Here is a 17,679-nt window from a genome sequence, read left to right as displayed (position 1 = left end):
TATTGAGACAGGGGTTGTGTAAGGATGAGTGTTTTGAGCGTAGCCTATACATGCACACGGTCTGCATCATTGATACCTGTGCTCTTTTAAAATTGAAATTTCATGCAGTCATTGAAATGTAACCAAATATTTGCGGTCGTTCTTTGCCGCTTGAATCAACACATTTTTGTTATTACAAATATATATTTTTAGTATATTGTTATTTTTATCTAAAACAATGATATTGTGTACAACTCGCTGTCATACAATCTATCATTTCTACGTTATGATAACACTGGTTTGAAACAGGATGCTGATGTATGGTTGACACTGGGATATTACAATGTCATGTTGTGATTCTGTTTAATTACGCGTACGGGTGGTAGTAAGTTATAACAAAATATACAACATGAAACCAATTCTGCATAACTGCATCCGTATTACCAATCGCGTCCGAGTTAACCATCTCGATTTACAGTGGTGTTTAAATCTTCCCGAGAACAATCACAGATTCACAGTGTTCTTTTTAAATGTACCACAAGCACTCGACGTTTCGAATATATATAATAAAAATGTCTTTCTGTACACAAACCATTAACAAAGTATATCATGCCGCCATTTTGATTTTCCTTTTTTACCAGCTGCATCGCTTGCAATTTGCGGTGAAATATTCCATAAAATATGATAACTAGATCCCTATTGTTTGAATGGTGAAGAAAATGAACAGTGATGAACATCATAACTACTATAAGCACTACAAAATAGATAGTTGGACAAACACCGACCCCTGGACACACCAGAGGTGGGATCAGGGATGAGTTTTACTCAACTTCGCAAGTTTATTTCATCATAACCTTAATTTACGATCATTATCCGTTATATCAAATACCTTAACTTAAGTTACGTTAAAAAAAATTATCGTAACTCCATGACGGTCCTTCGAGCTTGAAATAAAATGAATAGTTATGTCAGTCTACATATAGATATAGGGGTACACAATACCCCCCCCCCCCACCCTGAGTTAATAGAACACATATTTGTATTACCAATGCACGTGTACTTCCACTTTTAAAATACTAAGGGACGTTTGATTTGTCTATACCGAGCACAATGTCTACATCATTCCGTAATCAAGAGCAAAGGTGTACACTTTATGGTGTACACCCCATAAACCCTTTACAGGGCATGTACATTCACTGGAACACTCAATATCGCTGGGAAATGGTGAGACGGAAAATTTGCAGATTTGTCTCTTCATACATGTACATATGTATATATATTGTTATGTGAAGTATATATAGTAGTAAGATGATAATTCCAGTGTATTGTACATGTGACAGACTCATATTATACATGTATATTGTATGATATGATGGGTATACGTATAAAGAATCGGTTCATTGAATACAATGCTTAGGCAAGGTAATGTAATTTAAACATGCAGTCAAGCATATAAATTTGGTCACTTTCCCAGTGTAATGGCTTGGGGTATATAATTATATTTTGGCCAAATGTCCCTTGTGTCTTTTAATTTCATTGGTGTTTTAGTTTGTCTTATGTCATTGGATTGGTCTTGGAGATTTTCCCTCCAAGAGTTCTGTTCTTTGTTGTCAGTCTTTATTCAGTTTTTGAAGAAGAGAGTTGATTTCAGTAGATCTGACATATTTTGACAATTAGACATAGACCCGACATTTTTCCTCTTGAATGGTAAGTTAATAATTTATTACTAATGCTAATCTATTCTATAATTCCTTTACTAAATGTTAAATCTGTAATTTTGCATAAAATTCCTTTTGTTGCCACATTCCTGGAGTAATGATCAGTGAGAGTGAGACTTATATAATGTAAATATCTGTGATAGTAATGTATATGATTCGTCTCACTGTGATATTATTTTAAAGTAAAAGTATGTTTTATGACTTACAAGATATTGTAGATATCATAATTAATTTATAGATCAGACCAGTTTGGTGTCATCTGTAAATATTGTTCACTCGAGCCTATTCCCATAGAATGGTATGCTCACCATATGGTTTTTATTTAATTCAATAATTAATAATGTTAATACATATTATAATGATAATTATTGTAAAGTTTTATGATGAAGTTAAAGTATATAGGACTTGGGAGATTTAATATGTGATGTATACAGGTATAGAGTTATCTCCCTTGATATAGATCACCCATGTAATGCTATAATCGTATATTGGTTGTACATCAGTAATTATGTGAAATTATAGTATTCATGTTTTATATAGCATATTACTTAAAATTGTTAAACATTGTTGTTATAGGGTTTCATCATTGGACAATTTGTGCATTGGTAACTCCTGAATAAACGTCTTGTCGAGAACCCAAACAGGTGTTCCTGTTATTACTTAAGGGAAAGAGAAACCTGTTACAAATTGGCGCCCACGTAGGGACAAGACGATTCTGAAGAAGAGGTGCAAATTTGACATGTCGTTCTATAAACATTTGGATCCATCTACAGACAACCGGTTCCGGAGTGGGGTACCCCGGAGCGGCCTGAGTGAGCTCAAGTGAAACTAATCATTTAATTTGTGATTATTGTGCTTTATATATGTACATAGTATCCAATATGGATTAGTAGAACTAAAGATCAGCTGATCGGTGAGTTGTTTTTTTTTTTCTTTTTCCATTGTGTAATTTTGATGTAGATCTGCAGAATCAAAATTGTCTGTTTTTTGGGTACCCATACACTAGCTGTTAGATTAGTTAGGTTGCAGAGTTGTTTACTTTAGAAACGTAATGTTATTGTAATTAGTAGAGAATCTATATTACTAGTAGGTGGTCAGAGAGCGCAGAGTAAAAGTGTTCCTTTCTGCACTATATCCCTACCCGTCCCTATTGCAGGTTTATATATCATACTAATACATATAACATTGTGAATAGTAACTAAACTCTATTGACTGATACAGGACAGTAAGACAGACCAGACAGTGATTTATATTACAGTATTGGTGTGTATTTAAAGTTGGTTGGTTGAAGTTGTTGGCCAGAAAATTATTCTTGGTTGTTTCATTGGTTTGATTTGTTATTTTAATTAAGTAGCACATTTATAATCCCTTGAAGTCTATCTCAGTATCATCATTTGATTTCATTTCAAATTTGCATATTTATATTCCCTTTTCTGGTTTTCACGAAATCGATAGGTTTCCGGATTTTTTCCCCGTTAAATTCATCGTGTTCGGTTTCTTTCAGTCATTTTCGATTTCCGATCGAACTCGATATTCCGATCATTGAGAATACCGGAAGTTTCAATTGTAAACACGCGTTTGTTCATTTTTTCTAATTTCATTTACATTTCAGCTTTATTTAGTCGTTGTGTTTGTGTGTTCTTTATTTATTAAAAAGTAATTTATCAGTATATTTTCTGATCTAAATCCAGTTTACATATATCGCGGATTTGCAGGTAAATTCTTAAATAAAAGTGTTGAAACAGGTAAGCAGCTATCAGCTGATATCTCGAGTTAGTTTATCGAAGTTGTTTGTCTTCATTTTATAGATGTAAACATTGGAATATTACAGTGAGTGGGATAGTCACTTTCTTGCAGGGTCTCCGCATTCTATCATATAGTCAGAATTTAAACAAAAATATTATTTGTGTATTTCGCTGACTTGAGTTGTAAATTTTGTTGATAATTATTGCATATTATTGCGTTTAAACCTACAGAATATATTACTATACCGGAAGTGCACATCTACTTTCACTTTGACCTTAGGTATTCAAGTTTTGTAAGAAGTTTATATCCTGAAATTAATTGTTTAGTGTAGATTAGCTTTTCCCCTGAATTTCTTTGGTTCATAAGAACTACCTTCCTAAGAAAATTATCCAAATTTATTGCCCTGTGTTTATCATAGTCCAATCAATGACTACCCCCCTTTAGTCATTTTCATTTATTTGTATGTACATATTATTTTGTGCAATTGTTTTACTTTGTTGTTTACCAAACCATATTCGAACCATGTCTACGGATAAGGACCCAACAGCAGAAGCCCCAACAAACACTATGTCCAAAGAAGAGATTGAGCAACTAGTTAAGACTCTCTCAGCTATGAAAGTGAAACCCAAGGCAGATACACCTGAGGATCTAATACAATGGATGTCATCCTTGGTAGGTGCAGAGGTACCAGTAGCCGAATCGAGTGCAGTTAAGACAGAGCATTCAGTTCATACACATAAGGAGATAGGAGAGTACCATTTGCCTTATAAACAGCCCATACGCATCTCAACATTTTCTGGTCATGGGAAGGGTGAGACATCTTACGAGCTTTGGCGTTATGAGGTCACATGTTTAATGAAGGAAGGACATTCTAAGGAAGCGATCATGATGGCAATCAGAAGGTCACTGAAGGGAGAGTCTGACAATGCATTGATGCGATTAGGATCTGTTGAGATTGTAGAGGAAATACTATTGAAGTTTGACAGTATATATGGTAGTGTACTAGAAACTGAGGATATCTTAGCAGAATTATATAGCGCACGACAAAAGGATAATGAAGATTGTGTCACATGGAGTGTCAGGCTGGAAGATCTTATTAATAAAGCGATCAAGAAAGGAAAGGTGTCTCCAGTTGCCGCCAACGAAATGCTCAGAACCATGTTTTACAAAGGACTACGTCAGGATCTGAGAGACATAACGGGTCATCTTTTCCACACGACTTATGATTTTGACAGACTTAGAGTGGCGATAAGAAAAGTTGAGACCGAGCATCAGCCAGCAGTAAGACAAAAACATGCAACTGTTAAGTCTGCAACTACAACTAGCGATGATCGTTTTGATCAGTTGCAAGCACAGCTCAATCAGCTATCTGCCCATGTGATGCAGTTGAGACAACCATATCCTCAGAATCCACATTATGGATCTCAGCCGAGACAGCCTTTTCAGAAAGGGAAAGGCAAGAAAAAAGGATATGGGAAGCAGCAGTTTAATAGGATGCCTAATCCAGAGTTACTGTCAACAGCTGAGATGGCATCTTCACCTGCAGTTCAACAGGATGAGGTTATATGCTTCAAGTGCCACCAGAAAGGCCACATCGCTATTGGATACCGTGTTAGATTGGATCATCAGAGAGCAGATTTAAACTCCAGCAGACCAAATCCTGGGGCCAAGGGTCTGGTCATGCCAAAGTAAGGTCCAACAACACAAAGCAGCTAGTTGGTATTCCAAATGAAGTGAATCTTTCTATCAATAAGGTTGAATGCACAGCTTTGATAGACACTGGTGCTACTGTCTCCACTATAAGTGAGGATTTTTATATTAAACATTTATCTCATATTGAGATGTATCCCGTTCAGGAAACTTTACATGTTGAATGTGCAGACGGCGAGCAGATGCCTTACCTTAGATATATCTGTACTAGTATAGAACCATACGGAATGCCACTTACTACATTAAATGATTGCCTGTTTCTGATTGTTCCAAGTAGCAACTACAATTCCCGTGTACCTGTTCTCATAGGAACCAATATAATTAATCGCCTTTTGGAAATAACACGAGAGGAATTTGGCTCGAGGTATCTTCAAGATGCAGATCTTCATACCTCGTGGTACTTGGCATTCAGATGTATCACCTTAAGAGAAAGAGAATTGCAGAGGAACGAGAACAGGCTAGGCATTCTGAAGTCAGCAGAAACACATAGAGTCATTATACCACCTAACGGATGTGTAGTGATCAATGGATACATAGATAGGAAGCTGCCATACCATTAAGTTCTTGCCATGTTACAAGCAACGAAGCGGTCCAGCATTCCATCTGATTTAGACATCACACCATCCTTACACCTTTACAATTATGACAACGGTTACATTGTACCCGTAGAAATCAGCAACATAACTACTAGAACTGTGTCAATTTCACCGAAAGCCATACTTAACGAGTTGCAACCTGTCACCGTACTGGATACGGTGCTGCCAGAGTCTGCAACTATTTCCCCGGACGTACAACATATACTGGACAAAGTCAATATCTCGAATGATGTTACATCAGAGGAACAGAAAGGCTGCAAAGATCTGATCAGTGAATTTTCAGACATCTTTTCCAAGAGTTCCACTGATATAGGTACAACAGACAAGGTCAAGCATCGGATACACTTGCATGATAAAACACCATTCAAACAGAAATACAGAAGGTTTCCTCCTGCGATGATTGAAGAAGTGAGAGTCCATATACAGGAGTTGATAGCTAGTGGTGTTATACGTCCTTCACATTCTCCATTTTCGTCGAACGTGGTTTTAGTAAAGAAGCAAGACGGCTAACTGAGACTTTGTATAGACTACCGTCAACTCAATTCTAGAACAATAAAGGACAATTATGCCATGCCACGTATTGATGAGATTTTGGACTCACTGTCAGGAAACAAATTCTTCACGGTGCTGGATATGAAGTCAGGTTACCACCAGATAGAAATCGAGGAAAATCACAAGGAGAGAACTGCTTTTACTGTAGGACCATTGGGATTCTTCGAGTTCAATAAGATGAGCTTTGGATTAGTCAATGCGCCAGCAACGTATCAGCGACTACAGGAACGGTGCCTTGGTGATTTGCACTTGAAGATTTGTTTTATCTACTTGGATGATTTGATTATTTTTTCCAAAACCTTTGATGAGCATTTAGATAGACTCAAGCAGGTCTTTGACAGAATTCGAAGTTATGGACTTAAACTATCGCCAAAGAAATGTTCATTTTTGATGAACAAGGTAAAATATATTGGCCATATAGTGTCTGAGGAAGGAGTTCAGGCTGACCCGGACAAGATAGACAAAGTTAAACAATGGCCTACACCCACTAATCCAGAGCAAGTAAGATCATTTCTTGGCTTTGTGGGCTATTATAGGAAATTCGTTCAGAATTTTGCTAAGATCGCCCGTCCTTTGATTGATGTGATGGCCACAGGAAAGAAATCAAAGAGTAAACAACAGTCTCCAAAGTGGAAATGGGGCACAGCCCAGGAAAAGGCCTTCGAGATCCTGAAAGAGAGATTGATTACGCCACCAATATTAGGATACCCTGATTTCACGAAGCCCTTTGAATTGCATACCGATGCTTGTGGTACTGGGCTTGGAGCTGTTTTATATCAGAAACAAGATGGGTATAACCGAGTGATAGCCTATGCAAGTAGAGGGTTATCCAAGTCTGAGAGAAACTACCCTACACACAAGCTGGAGTTTCTAGCTCTAAAATGGGCCGTCACTGAGAAGTTTTCTGATTACCTCATGGGTCAAACTTTCTCAGTGTACACAGACAATAATCCGCTTACATATATACTTACCTCAGCTAAGCTTGATGCCACTGGTCATAGGTGGGTTGCAGCTTTATCTGCATATCAATTCACCATTTCATACAAGCCTGGCAAGACTAACACAGATGCAGATGCTTTGTCTAGACTGCCGGAGACCATAAACAGTGATACAGTCAAGGCTATTTGTAACTTAGAGCAGGGTTATCCACTGATTGAAACATTGCCCGTACAGCTTGCATCATGCCAACAGATTCAGCCATCCACAACAGATTCTACACCATTCCAGCGATTGGATCTTCATGAGATACAACAGCAGGATAGCAAGATCTCAACCTGGATTAAGCATGTAATGAAAGGAGCAAAACCTCAGAAAGCTACTCTAAACGACGAGTTTGATAAGATTCTACACCAGAACTTCAGGAAACTCAGAGTTGTGAATGACTTGCTCACAAGAGTTACATCAACAGAAAATGAGACTGAACATCACCAAGTGGTTGTTCCAAATGATATTGTACATGTGATTTTAGACCATCTTCACAATAGAATGGGACACCCAGGAAGAGACAGAACTATATCTTTAGTGATGGACAGGTTTTATTGGCCTAGGATGAGGAATGATATTGCCATATGGATAGACCGATGCGAGAGATGTTTGAAGTTCAAGACTCCAGACAATCAACGTGCCTCCATGGTAAGTATCACCACATCTCAACCCCTGGAGCTTGTATGCATGGACTTTTTGACTCTGGAGCCATCAAAAGGTGGAATTCAGAACATCCTTGTTATTACAGATCATTTCACTAAATTTGCTGTAGCAGTTCCAACCAAGAACCAGACTGCCAGGACAACTGCCGATGCCTTATTTAATCATTTTATCATCCCTTATGGACTTCCTAAGAAAATTCATTCTGACCAAGGAGCTAATTTTTCAAGCAAACTTATTCAAGAACTTTGTTCATTAACAGGAATTTCTAAATCCAGGACAGCCCCGTACCATCCAATGGGCAACGGTACTACAGAGCGATTCAATAGGACACTTATTTCAATGCTTGGGACTCTGCAGCAAGACCAGAAGTCTAACTGGAAAGCCTACATAGGTCCACTTGTACATGCATACAATGCAACGAAACATGAAACAACGGGTTATTCCCCTTTTTCCTTGATGTTTGGTCGAGAGCCCAATTTACCCATTGATTTGGTGTTTGGACTGGACAATGGCGAGAAGGCAAGGGACACATCAACATATGTAGACAACCTTAGACAGAGATTAACAAAAGCATATGAGGTTGCAAATACTGCCATCAAAAACAGCCATATTCGACAGAAGTCAAACTATGACCTAAGAACAAGAGGAGTTGCTTTGGAGGTTGGTGATATATTGCTTGTTAAAGTTGTTTCTTTTGAAGGAAAGCATAATATTGCGGACTGTTGGGAGGATTACCCCTACATTATTAAAGAACAACCTAACATAGATATACCAGTGTACAAGATGAAGCGAGAAGATGGTGAAGGTAGATGTAAAACTTTACATCGGAATCTACTTCTTCCCATTGGAACTAAGATTCCTTCACCTGTGCCAACTCCATCACCAAGAAATAGGATCAGGAAGCTGGATACAAGCATTCAGTCAATTCCATCCACAGAGGATGAGGATACTGATGATGAATTTTTCTTTTTAGGTACCGGTACCACGACTCAACAGGACCAAGAAAAGGAGGACGCTCCTACGACCATCAGCGATATACCTGATGATGATGTCCAAGGTCCAGATTCAGAAAAGGAAGACAGCTCAACTGAGACAGTCCTAGAAGAACTTGATCCCAATGATCCAGTAACTGAGGACCACCAGTCTGAGGCTGAGGATTCAGACCCCGTTCCTACCTCTCCAAACACTCAACAACCACAAACAAGAGTATCAAGCAGAAGACGGATGAAGCCGAAGTGGACAGAGGACTTTGTCATGAGTCAGCAAGTAGCACACAAACCTGAATGGATGCAGAAAGCCGCATATCTACAAAATCTGATAGCCAGCGGAACTTTCCAAGCAATGGACAGAGAAGCATCCACAGCTCTCATAAGCATCATTACAGGTAAGTAATGTTTTAACTGTATATAAATATTTATTTTATTTACGCCATTTTCAGATGTACATATTTTCAGTTACATTCTCAACTGGAATGGCGCGGACGCCATTCTCGCACCAGGGGGATAATGTGACAGACTCATATTATACATGTATATTGTATGATATGATGGGTATACGTATAAAGAATCGGTTCATTGAATACAATGCTTAGGCAAGGTAATGTAATTTAAACATGCAGTCAAGCATATAAATTTGGTCACTTTCCCAGTGTAATGGCTTGGGGTATATAATTATATTTTGGCCAAATGTCCCTTGTGTCTTTTAATTTCATTGGTGTTTTAGTTTGTCTTATGTCATTGGATTGGTCTTGGAGATTTTCCCTCCAAGAGTTCTGTTCTTTGTTGTCAGTCTTTATTCAGTTTTTGAAGAAGAGAGTTGATTTCAGTAGATCTGACATATTTTGACAATTAGACATAGACCCGACATTTTTCCTCTTGAATGGTAAGTTAATAATTTATTACTAATGCTAATCTATTCTATAATTCCTTTACTAAATGTTAAATCTGTAATTTTGCATAAAATTCCTTTTCTTGCCACATTCCTGGAATAAATGATCAGTGAGAGTGAGACTTATATAATGTAAATATCTGTGATAGTAATGTATATGATTCGTCTCACTGTGATATTATTTTAAAGTAAAAGTATGTTTTATGACTTACAAGATATTGTAGATATCATAATTAATTTATAGATCAGACAAGTTTGGTGTCATCTGTAAATATTGTTCACTCGAGCCTATTCCTATAGAATGGTATGCTCACCATATGGTTTTTATTTAATTCAATAATTAATAATGTTAATACATATTATAATGATAATCATTGTAAAGTTTTATGATGAAGTTAAAGTCTATAGGACTTGGGAGATTCAATATGTGATGTATACAGGTATAGAGTTATCTCCCTTGATATAGATCACCCATGTAATGCTATAATCGTATATTGGTTGTACATCAGTAATTATGTGAAATTATAGTATTCATGTTTTATATAGCATATTACTTAAAATTGTTAAACATTGTTGTTTACCAAACCATATTCGAACCATGTCTACGGATAAGGACCCAACAGCAGAAGCCCCAGCAAACACTATGTCCAAAGAAGAGATTGAGCAACTAGTTAAGACTCTCTCAGCTATGAAAGTGAAACCCAAGGCAGATACACCTGAGGATCTAATACAATGGATGTCATCCTTGGTAGGTGCAGAGGTACCAGTAGCCGAATCGAGTGCAGTTAAGACAGAGCATTCAGTTCATACACACAAGGAGATAGGAGAGTACCATTTGCCTTATAAACAGCCCATACGCATCTCAACATTTTCTGGTCATGGGAAGGGTGAGACATCTTACGAGCTTTGGCGTTATGAGGTCACATGTTTAATGAAGGAAGGACACTCTAAGGAAGCGATCATGATGGCAATCAGAAGGTCATTGAAGGGAGAGTCTGCCAATGCATTGATGCGATTAGGATCTGTTGAGATTGAGTCTGTCACATACAGTGTATGTAGTCATTTGCAATAGTTGATTGATTGTATCTTGTTTAACGTCTCGAGAATTTTCCACTCATATGAAGACGTCACCAAGGCCGGTGAAGGGCTTCAAATTTGGGGCTATGATCGGCGCTTACGGTCATTGAGTAGTGAAGGTTCTTTAGCGTGCCACCCTACTGTGACATGGGACATCTGTTTAAAAAATAACGTCATCTCCGAGGACCCGTGACATTAACACCTGATTCCGAGCGTTTAGCGATGGAACTTTCACTACCCGTTTTAACGACTTAGGTCTGTCGTGGCTGGTATTCGAACCCCGACCTTCCGCATGCGGGGCACGAACGCTCTATATCTAGGTCAACGCGGCAGTTACAATAGTTTAAAATGTATTCTTGTCACATGTCTTATATGAACTGCATGGTTCTTGGTCAATAAACATTAGAATACAATACATAATCATCAGAAGCGGATCCAGGAGTTGCGGTTGGGGTGTACCTTTATGAGGCAATGGTTCTGAGGGCCGCCTTGTCCAAGACATGGTGTTATGTCGCTATCGTCGATATCGATGATATCAAATCGATTTCTAATCAATATTGTTAAACAATTCGTTATGACTGTCCTAACTACTATATTTCTTTACACTTCTGTATAAATTTCGCTATGTTGCACTAAATGAGTTTCCCTTACTGTCGATATCGTCGATACCGATGATATCGTATCGATATCGAATCGTTACCGTTTCAAGATTTTGTTTCGACATTTTACCAACTATATTTCTTCATTATTGTTTGTCTGTATATCGTGTCGATATCGAATTATGATTGTAAAACAAATAGTTGTGCATGTCCTTGCCTGCATCATTTTGATAATTGTGCAGATGTTTAGGTAATTTGCATTAACAAAGTATCCCTTGCTGTCGATATCGACAATATCATGTCGATATCGAACCATGCTATTTATAATTTTTTTGTGACCATCCTTGCCACTTTTTTATAGATGTGCATGTGTTTAAGCATTTTAAATTGATTAAGTTTCTATCACTGTCGATATGGTCGATATCGACGATATCATGTCGATATCGAATCAGGATTGGTAAGCAGTTGGTTATGAAGTTTTTTGCTGCTGTCTTTCTTTAAAATTGTGCTTATGATTATAGATACATTGTTTGGAGTGTCTGCATGAACCTCGGACAAAATCCTTAATAAATTCACGAAACACGATCGACATCGATACAATATCGGAACAGTTTTGTGGATATCAACAAAGTACCCAGCGTCATTTATGATGATTGACTTCAACAATAAAATCCATACAACTATCGATATCGACACGATATCGAACTGATATTGCCAATATCGTCGATATCGACATGATAGTCTGTGGTAAATTTTCAATATTAATTATTTCACAAATCTCAGTCAATTACAAAAGTCCATGTGGTTGATATCGAAACGATATCGACACAATATTGTCGATGCCGTCGATATCGACATTACACTCGGCCTTGGACATGTATGGGGGAGACGGCTGCGCCCCCACCCCTTAAATCCGTCACTGATCATATATAATGTCTTTTCAAATCAAAACACTCTTTCTCTCACCCCGTGGTGATCCGGGTTACAATAGTTCCCCGGTACCTATTGCTTGTTGTAAGAGGCGACTAAATTGGATGGTCCTTATGATGAGACCGCAAAAACAGAGGTCCCGTGACACAGCAAGTGTAGCACGATAATGATCCCTCCCTGCTCAAAGGCCGCAAGCTCCGAGCATAGGTCTAAACGATGTACACCTTCACGGACAATGTTGACGTCTCCATATTAATAAAAATCCTCGAGAGGGAAGTTAGATAATATACAATCAATCAATCATATTACTCCCCTAGTTTTATGCATGGTATGCGCCAAGGTGAAATCAATATTATAATGTGACCTTGAAATCACCCTTTTATGTTCTTATCCCTGTGTTTTAAGAAAATTTCATTTACCTAATTATTGTGACCAGCTGCAGTACGTGTAAAAGTGCAACGATGTACAGCATCAATTTACTTGAAGTTTTTATCTTTACATGTATATTCCTATTGCAATGATATATCAGACAAGAGTGTGGGACAACTTCTGACACAAAAAAGAAACCCCTTCTCACATGTATCTGACAATTTCTTGCATGCTCTCGAAAATAAAAAAAAATATGCTGCATTAGATGCATTTTAAACTTCCTTCAACGTGATCCCAAGACTGCCCAGTTAATATAAAGTAAAGCTTTGTTTATCAGCAGGCAGGGATTAATGCTGACTTGAACGTGGTTGATCAGACTGACAATGCTAGTTACTTTAGTGATGTCTGTGTGAAATATTCTCACATGAACTACAGACCTTGGACAAAAGTATTCGCACGGTAATGGCCGACGCGAACGTCAGTCTGAAAATTAGTATTTTTCTTTCCGGTCTTTTGTTGTTTTGACACTTTTTTTCAGTGTGCACCGTTAAATATAGGTAAGTAGATAGTCATAACTTACGTCATAATTTTTTTTTCGTCTGCTAGTCAATTGTAAACAAAGATATTTGGAGATTTTTAACAATGGGTCGCAAATCGTCTGAACTGAGCACTGGTTGTAAAGAAAACATCATCACATTGGTCAAAAAGGGTATAAGTTATAGGGAAATTGGTAGAATGTTAAATATTCCAAAGTCAACAGTTTTTAGTGTCTGGAAAAAATTTAGAAGGCAAGGGAACGTAGAAAATCAACACCGAAGTGGTCGGAGGAAGTCCATTAATGTTCGAAGTGCGAGGAAGCTCACGCGACAGGTACGAGTTGATCGAAAGTTGATTCTATCTGATGTCACAGCAAAATATAATGAAAATAATGATGTTCATGTATCTAAGAAAACAGTTTGGCGTTGTTTGAGGCAAAGTGGTTACAAGAGATGCGTATGTAAGAAAAAAATCCAGGTCCGAAGTGAGAACAGAGTTAAGCGGGTGAGATGTTGCATGGAGAAAAGGACATGGTCGGTAAACAGTGAATGGAAAAAGGTTATTTTGTCTGATGAAAGTCAAATCGTGATTGGAACTGATTGCCGAGTATATGTTTGGCGTAAAAGTGACGAAGCTTGGCTGCCTGAGTGTATTTCTCCTGGAATAAATAAGAAATTGAGTGTCATGATTTGGGGCTGCATAACGTTTAATGGCGTCGGTACAATTTGCAGAGTGGTCGGCAATACCAATTCTCAAAAATACATCGACAATCTAGAAAACAATTTATGGCCGGTTGTTACTAGACATTTTCCGGGTAGTGATTATTTGTTTATGGATGACAATGCCCCTGTCCATCGGTCTCAAGCCACAAAAAATTATAAAAATACCAACCATATACCTGCACTGGATTGGCCGGCCCAATCCCCAGACTTAAACCCCATCGAAAACGTATGGCTTACGATTAAGAGAAAATTACAATATCGTACACAAACAATAAATACTGTGCATCAACTCTATGACAATATTTTCGACATTTGGACCTCATTTACCATGGAATACATACAAACTCTGTACATGTCGCTACCGGAGAGAGTTAAACGGGTACAGAGGGCCAGAGGTTATATTACAAAATATTAAGGCAAGAACACTTTTATTTTTAAAAATTAAAGGAAAAATATTTTCCTCAATGGTTTGACATATTTTTTTTCCATCCACGTGTATTTGTTTCCATTTCAGTGCTTCAAAATGTATATTTTGATTACGTCAGCTGGTATCTGTTGAAATAACGTCGACCATTATCGTGCGAATACTTTTGTCCAAGGTCTGTACATCATATTTTGAAGTTTTTCAGATCATCATCACGTTTGAATGTAAATGTTAATACCTTACCGTTAAAGCCCTAAGTAACAAAACAGCTTGTCCATTAAGAACATATCGCTACAGACACTGACCACACCACACATTCATCTTTTATTTCTTTGCATTAATTTCGCAGCAGGGTTAAGGTGTCCCGAGTAAAGTTAAAATAATCATCATAAAATGTACCTCGGTGCACTTCATACTATATGACGTCACAATATAAAAGTACGTCACGACGTACAGGTCTATAGTTGTATCGCGGGGAAAATGTCATAATATTTTCTCGCTATGTATTGCCGTTATCTAGTGTTCAAGCTGTATGTGTTTTAATCTGTTTGTCAGATGATCACCCCCCCCCCCTAAATTTCTTCAATAATATATAAGTCTCATATATTTATATATAATATGTGAACGAAAGACTGTAAAGTAATCTTTACATCACTTTGTGACCTTGATATCGCCCCCGATATGTATTGTCATTTAGAATAAAGAAAACCAACGCATGTACATATCGACTCGTTACAGGTGAAAGATGACGATATTATATTTCGACCTAGGCATATTCAGAAAGGTACAGTATTTTGCCTCGTTTAGATACGATTTGGATGTGACTGTGGAAAATGCCTAACATTTGAGTTGAGATTATGGAAATTGCTATATTTGAGAGGATATTGTACCGATCCGTATCACTCTTTAAATTTACCATATTAATGTCGACATATCAAGCTCAAACTGCAAATGATTTGAGTGCATCTTTCACCTGGAACGAGGTGATAAACAACTAAAAGTCTAGCGGATAAAAATAGCTCTACGTCACTTGTATGACGACGTAATAGGTAAGCAAAGGATTTCCCCATGTGATACGATGTTTGTTGATGTATTGACAAACGATTTTTACTAAAAATATGCGACGCTTGAAAGAATTTTACTTTTATATGATTATGCTGTTATTACTTGTTATTTTACCCGGGACACCTTAACCCCGCTGTGTTATCATTTCTTTATTTATTTTGATGTTTCAGGCTTTTCGTGGTTTCCCGTCCCTGCACATGATATATCAATATAATGTTTTAAGATAAACAAAGCTATGCATGTTTGTTTTTATAGTAGTTTTTTGTTTTTGTTTTTGCAGATAATGATGAAAAACCACGTTATTCTCGTTCCTACTTTCCAAACTAATTTTACAAAACTAAAATTTCAGTTCCATGTATCCATGGTAATGACCTTTCTGCAGAAATACTTGTATCTGATAAAACTTTCAGGTGTTCTGTGATAGATACTTACAACGTTTACTGATCCTGTAGTGAATCTCCCTGTCTGAAACGGTACAGTGTGTGAGGATGTCCAGCTGTAGTCTGTCTATGAACAACTCGCACATCTCATCCGGTCTATACGGTATATACAGACATCGCTCTCCCTCACTCCTCTTATACTCCCACGATCGGCAGTATTCTGATATCACGTGAGGTGACGCCGTGGTCAAGAAAAACTTCAGATCACTGTCCTCCACCAGACACTCTGTAATGAACGCGTACATGACGTCATGTCGGGTGTCGGATGGCTTAAACTTGATTACGTCGTTTTCTACGTGAATGATTTCCTCGGGATTGTCGGCGGCGGTGATTTCCTCACAAACAGGTAGTTCTGTGAAGTATCGCTCTCTGATCACATTGTACACTTTGATGTGAGATTCGTCCTTGACCTTGACGGTGTAGTCGTCCACCATCAGAAGACAGTACAGGAGACAACGTTCAGCTGGAGGACGGTCGTGGTACTGACCTGTAATATTGTATACCGAATATTACACATTTTTGACGTTTTACACAGAATATTACACATTTTTGACGTTTTATACAGAATACTACACATTTCTGACGTTTTATATAGAATATTACACATTTTTGACGTTTTATACAGAATACTACACATTTCTGACGTTTTATATAGAATATTACACATTTTTGACGTTTTATATAGAATATTACACATTTTTGACGTTTTATACAGAATATCACACATTTCTGCACAACAAGGTTGATTTGGAAAGTTCTTTACCATGTTTTTGTATTTTCACCAGAATTAATCATTATATTGTAAATACAATAATACCGGATCCGACATGAACGCTGCATTATAATTCATAACTTCTTCGTGTATGCAATGTCAACGTCCTGATGGTTAAATACAGATCTTTAAAGCTTTTTTTATATTTTTTTTATTTCTAAAAAACCTCAGAGAAGTCGGTTTTAGTGTACATCCTTTAAAGGGGATATGATGCTGAGTTGAATGTTATTGGATTTGTATAAAAAAAGAAGTTGTTGAATCATAGAAAGAAGGATTTATCTGTTTGAAAAAAAAATCATATAGATCAATTTATTCGTTTACATGGAAACAACCTTCGAACTGTTGAAAAACCAAATAACGCCATAATCAAGCACTTATATATCCATGTAACATCTGCAAATAAATTATCAGTTATCATTTATTTCTCATTGTTGCATAAGTATAAATGTGTTTTTATTTCTGCGCTCAAGTATGACAGACCACGCGTGTGTGTTTATAACTGACCACTGGACTTCCCTATACTTGTTTAACCTGTTTCTAATACTCACTCACTTTCCCGCTTTTACTAACCCAGGGCCCACACTCTCGGCGCTACCCTTGAAGGGAACAGACATTAGCTACTTAGCATTCGAGTTTTCATATTTCATATACTGGAAATATATGTACCGGTGTTTGGTAATTATTCATGATAACTTTAACTATATGTAATAGTGATATTCATTGTCATATTTAAACGTATTTCTGATTATTTATTTTATTTTAGGTTTTCACTTAATAGTTTTAATAAAACATATCCCTCAGGTTGATGGTATTTGTCTCTGTGGTTGCATCCAAATATATGTATAGTGAATAAACAGTTTGTGATTTGAATACATTCAATGGCCATTATTCAAACAGTCTATGTCCGGA

General features: G+C 37.3%; 1 protein-coding gene across 1 annotated transcript in view; it reads right to left on the bottom strand.

The window, feature by feature from the left end:
- LOC125673009 (uncharacterized) overlaps positions 1-17,679 on the bottom strand; it is a 234,695-nt gene that overhangs the window by 18,483 nt on the left and 198,533 nt on the right. The window contains exon 10 of the mRNA XM_056159224.1: positions 15,991-16,485. Coding sequence (XP_056015199.1) covers positions 15,991-16,485 — 495 coding nt within the window. The remainder of the gene's footprint in view (positions 1-15,990; positions 16,486-17,679) is intronic.

This window comes from Ostrea edulis, chromosome 3 (genome assembly GCF_947568905.1).
Source record: "Ostrea edulis chromosome 3, xbOstEdul1.1, whole genome shotgun sequence".
In the NCBI taxonomy this organism is placed as follows: domain Eukaryota; kingdom Metazoa; phylum Mollusca; class Bivalvia; order Ostreida; family Ostreidae; genus Ostrea; species Ostrea edulis.
The sequence above is the reverse complement of the archived record's forward strand: the minus strand, read 5'-3'. Positions and strand labels throughout refer to the sequence as shown.